The sequence below is a fragment of the Neovison vison genome, chromosome 1, assembly GCF_020171115.1.
Source record: "Neovison vison isolate M4711 chromosome 1, ASM_NN_V1, whole genome shotgun sequence".
In the NCBI taxonomy this organism is placed as follows: domain Eukaryota; kingdom Metazoa; phylum Chordata; class Mammalia; order Carnivora; family Mustelidae; genus Neogale; species Neogale vison.
Window position 1 is genome coordinate 121,652,956 of NC_058091.1, and position 5,998 is coordinate 121,658,953.

General features: G+C 51.1%; 1 protein-coding gene across 1 annotated transcript; it reads right to left on the reverse strand.

The window, feature by feature from the left end:
• Positions 1-402: 402 nt before the first annotated feature.
• On the reverse strand, positions 403-2,888 carry LOC122911515 (heat shock 70 kDa protein 1). The gene has a single exon (XM_044256274.1). It carries the CDS (start codon positions 2,720-2,722, stop codon positions 797-799), a length of 1,926 nt encoding a protein of 641 aa, XP_044112209.1. The 5' UTR covers positions 2,723-2,888; the 3' UTR covers positions 403-796.
• Positions 2,889-5,998: the final 3,110 nt, after the last annotated feature.

Sequence of the window (5,998 nt, forward strand, 5' to 3'; positions counted from 1 at the left end):
CTTTACACACCCCCCATTATCACTCATAACCTAAGTAATAGACCAGAAGACTCACAGCTCAGAAGGGACAAATTAAGGATTCTGCAAACATTAAGAGCAAGCAAATAAGGACACATGAATCCCTCTCAATACTGCCTGTAAACCCCCAATAACTTATCCCTCAAACCATTTTTTTGCAGCCCCCATCCCTACTTTTCCCCTAAAAAAGGTGCATCCGGGGAAATGGGCACCTAGAATTTTCTATCACAGACGTCATTTGCAACCTACAATGAAGTCCCAACATAAGTAGCCAAATCCTGGCTCCTCACAGTGCACATCTCTTCAGAAGTACTGTCCCTTTCACCGATCTATGCAATTCAGATATTCCAAGAGCCCATTATCCCCTCTCAAATAAAAATAGACTCACATTTTTTAACATTTTATTTTTCATCATGAAGTATACAAATTATAAAAAAAAAAAACCATACGAACCTAAAATGACATTCCAAGACTTCTGGTGTTTACATAGCAAAATTGGACAGAGGGTGGCAGTATTTACTCATTTTACAGACAAAAAAAGAAAGAAAGAAAAAAAAAAAGCCTTACAGTACCAGTTACTTTAAATGCAAAAAATTCTACTAAACACACTGTTACACTAGAAAGAAATAATAAAGACAAATACCATCAGGTAACAACCTAATTTTAGATTGAACTAAAATAGTAGAAAATGGAAGGTAGAAAAAAAACCAGCGCAACAGCAAGGTCCGCAGGTCACTTCCAACTTGTAAAGAAACAGGAAGCAATGAAGGCAAGGACCCTAATCCACCTCCTCAATGGTAGGGCCAGACCCAGAGCCCCCTTTGGGGGCCTGAGCCCCAAAACCGCCGGCCCCAGGGCCACCCGCCCCCTGGTACAGTCCAGTGATGATGGGGTTACACACCTGCTCCAGCTCCTTCCTCTTGTGCTCAAACTCATCCTTCTCCGCCAGGGTGTTGGCGTCCAGCCAGGAAATCACCTCCTGGCACTTGTCCAGCACCTTCTTCTTGTCCGCCTCGCTGATCTTCCCCTTGAGACCCTCATCCTCCACGGCACTCTTCATGTTGAAGGCGTAGGACTCCAGGGCGTTCTTGGCAGACACCCTCTCGCGCTGCACCTCATCCTCGGCCTTGTACTTCTCCGCCTCCTGCACCATGCGCTCGATCTCCTCCTTGCTCAGGCGGCCCTTGTCGTTGGTGATGGTGATCTTGTTGGCCTTGCCGGTGCTCTTGTCCGTGGCCGTGACGTTCAGGATGCCGTTGGCGTCGATGTCGAAGGTCACCTCGATCTGCGGCACCCCCCGGGGCGCCGGAGGAATGCCGCTCAGCTCGAAGCGCCCCAGCAGGTTGTTGTCCCGCGTCATGGCCCTCTCGCCCTCGTACACCTGGATCAGCACGCCGGGCTGGTTGTCTGAGTAGGTGGTGAAGATCTGCGTCTGCTTGGTGGGGATGGTGGAGTTGCGCTTGATCAGGGCGGTCATCACGCCCCCGGCCGTCTCCAGCCCCAGCGACAGCGGGGCCACGTCCAGCAGCAGCAGGTCCTGCACGTTCTCAGACTTGTCCCCCATCAGGATGGCCGCCTGCACCGCCGCCCCGTAGGCCACGGCCTCGTCGGGGTTGATGCTCTTGTTGAGGTCACGCCCGTTGAAGAAGTCTTGCAGCAGCTTCTGCACTTTGGGGATGCGGGTGGAGCCCCCCACCAGGACCAGGTCGTGGATCTGGGCCTTGTCCAGCTTGGCGTCGCGCAGCGCCTTCTCCACGGGCTCCAGCGTGCTGCGGAACAGGTCCGAGCACAGCTCCTCGAACCGCGCCCTGGTGATGGACGTGTAGAAGTCGATGCCCTCGAACAGGGAGTCGATCTCCAGGCTGGCCTGGGTGCTGGACGACAGGGTCCTCTTGGCCCTCTCGCACGCCGTGCGCAGCCGCCTCACGGCTCGCTTGTTCTGGCTGATGTCCTTCTTGTGCTTCCTCTTGAACTCCTCCACGAAGTGGTTCACCAGCCGGTTGTCAAAGTCCTCCCCTCCCAGGTGGGTGTCCCCCGCCGTGGCCTTCACCTCGAAGATGCCGTCATCGATGGTCAGGATGGACACGTCGAAGGTGCCGCCGCCCAGGTCAAAGATGAGCACGTTGCGCTCCCCCTTGCCCGTCCTGTCCAGGCCGTAGGCGATGGCGGCGGCCGTGGGCTCGTTGATGATCCTCAGCACGTTCAGCCCCGCGATCACCCCCGCGTCCTTGGTGGCCTGGCGCTGCGAGTCGTTGAAGTAGGCCGGCACGGTGATCACCGCGTTGGTCACCGGGTAGCCCAGGTACGCCTCGGCGATCTCTTTCATCTTGGTCAGCACCATGGACGAGATCTCCTCGGGATAGAACGCCTTGGTCTCGCCCTTGTAGCTCACCTGCACCTTGGGCTTATCGCCATCGCTGATCACCTGGAAGGGCCAGTGCTTCATGTCCGACTGCACCACCGGGTCGCCGAACTTGCGGCCGATCAGCCGCTTCGCGTCGAACACGGTGTTCTGCGGGTTCAGCGCCACCTGGTTCTTGGCCGCATCCCCGATGAGCCGCTCCGTGTCGGTGAAGGCCACGTAGCTGGGGGTGGTGCGGTTGCCCTGGTCGTTGGCGATGATCTCCACCTTGCCGTGCTGGAACACCCCGACGCAGGAGTAGGTGGTGCCCAGGTCGATGCCGATGGCCGCGGTTTTCGCCATGCCGCTGCCCTGCTCTCTTGCTTGCCCCGCGCTCAGGTTCAGGCTTTGGGAAAGGCGGTCGGAATCCGCGACGAGGAACTCGGTCTTCTCGAAAGCTGCAAACTCGCAAAAACGCCGCGAAAGTTGCGCTAGCGGACGCCTCCGGACAGCCTGGAGCCCCTTTGCCGCTTTGCTGTTTGTCGGCGGCGGCGCGGCTCTGCGCTTATAACGCTTCATCCAGCCCCGCCTTTTCCGTCCTCGACCAATCGCGGAGCTCTGCGGGGCTGCCCGGTCGGGAATATTCCAGGAGTTTCGCCTCGCGTCCCGCCTCCAGGCTTCCTAGAACCAATCTGTGTCCCGGACGCCGCCCCTCCCAGAACTCTCCAGACTCTTCTGGGATTCTTGGGAAGGGACCCGAGTCGTAAGTCGTAAGGGGAGGGAGGAGAGGAGCTGGGGTTGGGTTGTTGTTGATTCCGCCCACCCAGCCTCCGTTACCCGCTGGCGATGGTGTCCCCTGGTATTATAATTGACCGGAAGGACTAGCACTGGGGTGGTAATTGTAGGGCGGTGAGAGGCTCGTGGCGTTTAAACTAGTTTGATGGTTTAAGATAGGATGATGGGATACAGGGGTCCCGGTATACCCCAAATACAGAAAGTTCCCGAGTTTCTCGAAGTGGGTGGGGTATCTGGGGGTCCTAGAGACTCCGATTGGACTGTAGTGATGACGGACGGGTTCGCGTTTAGGACCGCTAATGGATGGGTACAAAGGCTTGTGGGCTGTCTGAGGATTGCCTTGGCTCTCCGCGGAGTTTTTCCCACCTTCGATTTAAAGCGGAAGAGAAGGAAAGATAATACTATAGTTTTGACATCATCTTTAACCTACATGGATGGAATATCTGGGGATGGGGAATTTGAATTTTTTGAAAGAAAATCAATGAAACGGGTGGTTCCTAAACAGAAGAACGTCCCCATCGCCCTAGAAGGGACAGGCTGGGTCAAAGGCGGGGTGAGGGAAAGGCAGGGCTGGATCGGTGAACCCATTTGCCTAGGTTGGGCTCAAACCGGAGGAAGAAAAAAACTTTCCATAGGACTACAGCTGTCTTTAAGGCCTTTGGGGCTTTTCCGTTTCCCTGTTCTTCCAGCCTGTGGATTTGAGCTACCCCTTTCCCACTTTTCCCCCTGTTAATCCCTGGTTCAGAACCCTGAATTCAGTCTTATGCACTCTCCCTGTCGCCCTTAGGCTGTCCGTCCTTTTAAAATGTAGTACAGAGGCTGGGGAGCCGGCGGGGGAAGGATGGGGATGTTCTGTCCTCCTTAGTAGCGTAATAAGCCACAGCTGGGTGCAGGTGGTCCCTTTTAAAAAGAATGTTCCGGAATCCTTATGCTGGGAGGTGGGAGGGGTTGGTCCGACCCAGGTTCTACTTCCAACTCCTTTAAAATTTATTTGTCATGCATTTAATGCAACCACATAGTTTTTTATCCTAGATTCCAACTTCCTGCACGTTATCCTCCCTCCTGCTTTGAATACAAACACATTTTATCATTCGCCCCCCACACACACACACTTTTTAAATCCTTTGCAGGCATGGAAAACCACTTGTTGGGTGCCTGATATAAAAATCTAAGGGACATTAAAGTAATAGCGCCGGGTTCACAACCCATCAAAAATAGGCTCATTGCTGTATACACATGGTTGAACACAGTAAATACAGTGGGAGAAGACAGTTTTTTGTATGTTTGCTTTTATATGAGAAGGCAGTTTTTGATAAAGGGAAGGAATCTTGCTTCTGAACATTTTGCTCCGCTAGAATTGCTTTCACAATCCCGTGTATGTTTGGGCAGGCAAGTGATAACTTTTTTTTTTTTTTTTAACATTCAGATGTAGCTCCCTAATGAGTCACCTCCTAATCTAGTCAAACTGGTCAAACTTAAGGAATTTTCCATTTCTTTATGCAATCTCTGGCGACTCCCCAAGCTTCCGTTTTAGCTGCCCAATGTGTCAACACTTCTAAGGACCCTTAACCTCACCTCCTTCTCCCTCTGGAAACTTCCTTGGCATTAGCTGCTACTAGAGGCAGTTCTGGAATTACTCCTTCCTTCTCTTCAGATCTGCAGTGTAGAATACTTTTTTGGCTGGAAGCAAAGGGCATCGCTGTACCCACTGCCTGGCAGGTAGACATGGTGACAGGACCTCAAATCTTGTTACTGTGTGTATAGCAGAAAAAGATCCACTAGAAATACTGTTTTCCGTGAATCATCAGCTACCCCTTACAGCTGACTTACGTTCTGAGTCAAATCTCTCTATGTGGACTGGTCTGGAAACCCAAACATCTATATTCTTTTCCCATTTCCTGACAAGGAGAGGGTCTCCTGAATTTTGTCTTTTATGCTGGATGCCTCCCAAGGCAAAAAGAAACCCAGTCGCAGGTTTAACTGCTGTGTAAGGTGACTGTAAGAACCCCAAGAGCTTTCCAGAATTTTATTTTGGCTAATTCTGCAATTAGGTTTTTATAGGATTTGGCATTTTAAAGCATCAAGTCTTAGGTTCGCCAAACTGGTGGGGCTGTCAGGTACTTATTTAAGAGTGGGGAACAAAAGAGAGAGAGAGCCAAGAACTTTGCATTGCAGTTAGAGTGGAGGAAGTGAGCCTTCATGACCCTGAAGCTGCCACATTCTTTTTCTTCTCTTCTTTTTCCTGCAGTTTCTCCAACAGTACTATTCTCCTCGGTTCTTTTAGTTTTAAAGATAGTACAATTCTAACGTTAGTTAGGAAAAAGCAAAAGAGATAACTGATATGAAACCCAGAGCCAGGCATTTTTAACAAGTCAATGGCAAAGGCTTCTGTGACTGGGGAGTACTACAGATTTCCAGAAGCTTTTGGGAAAACCTGGGAAAGGGAAAATCTGCATTTGCATCTGACTCTACCTCCTGTCCTCCTCCTTCTTCACCATGCAGTACTTGTAAGTTAACTAACACAAGTCTCTGTATCTCTAACATAGAATTAACAGTATCCATCTAGTAGGATGGTAGCATCAGGAATTAATAGGATAATGCTTCTCAGGCCTTAGTTCTGTGCCTGGGACAGAGCAGTGCTCAAAAGTTTGCTCCCTTTCTCCTGTGTTTGTTGGGATCCCACACTCTAGGGTCTGACCTCTCAATATTCTCGAGGTGCTTACAAGATTGGGGACTACTGCCTGGACAATAATATTACTTTCAGTTTACTGGAGAAACTATCTTAAGATTTTTAGGCAGAGGCTATTTAGTCAAACCTTTTCCTTTTTAAAGACGAACACAAAA

Excerpts from the sequence above, each read along its gene's own strand:
- LOC122911515 (XM_044256274.1), bottom strand. The coding sequence starts at position 2,722 with ATGGCGAAAACCGCGGCCATCGGCATCGACCTGGGCACCACCTACTCC.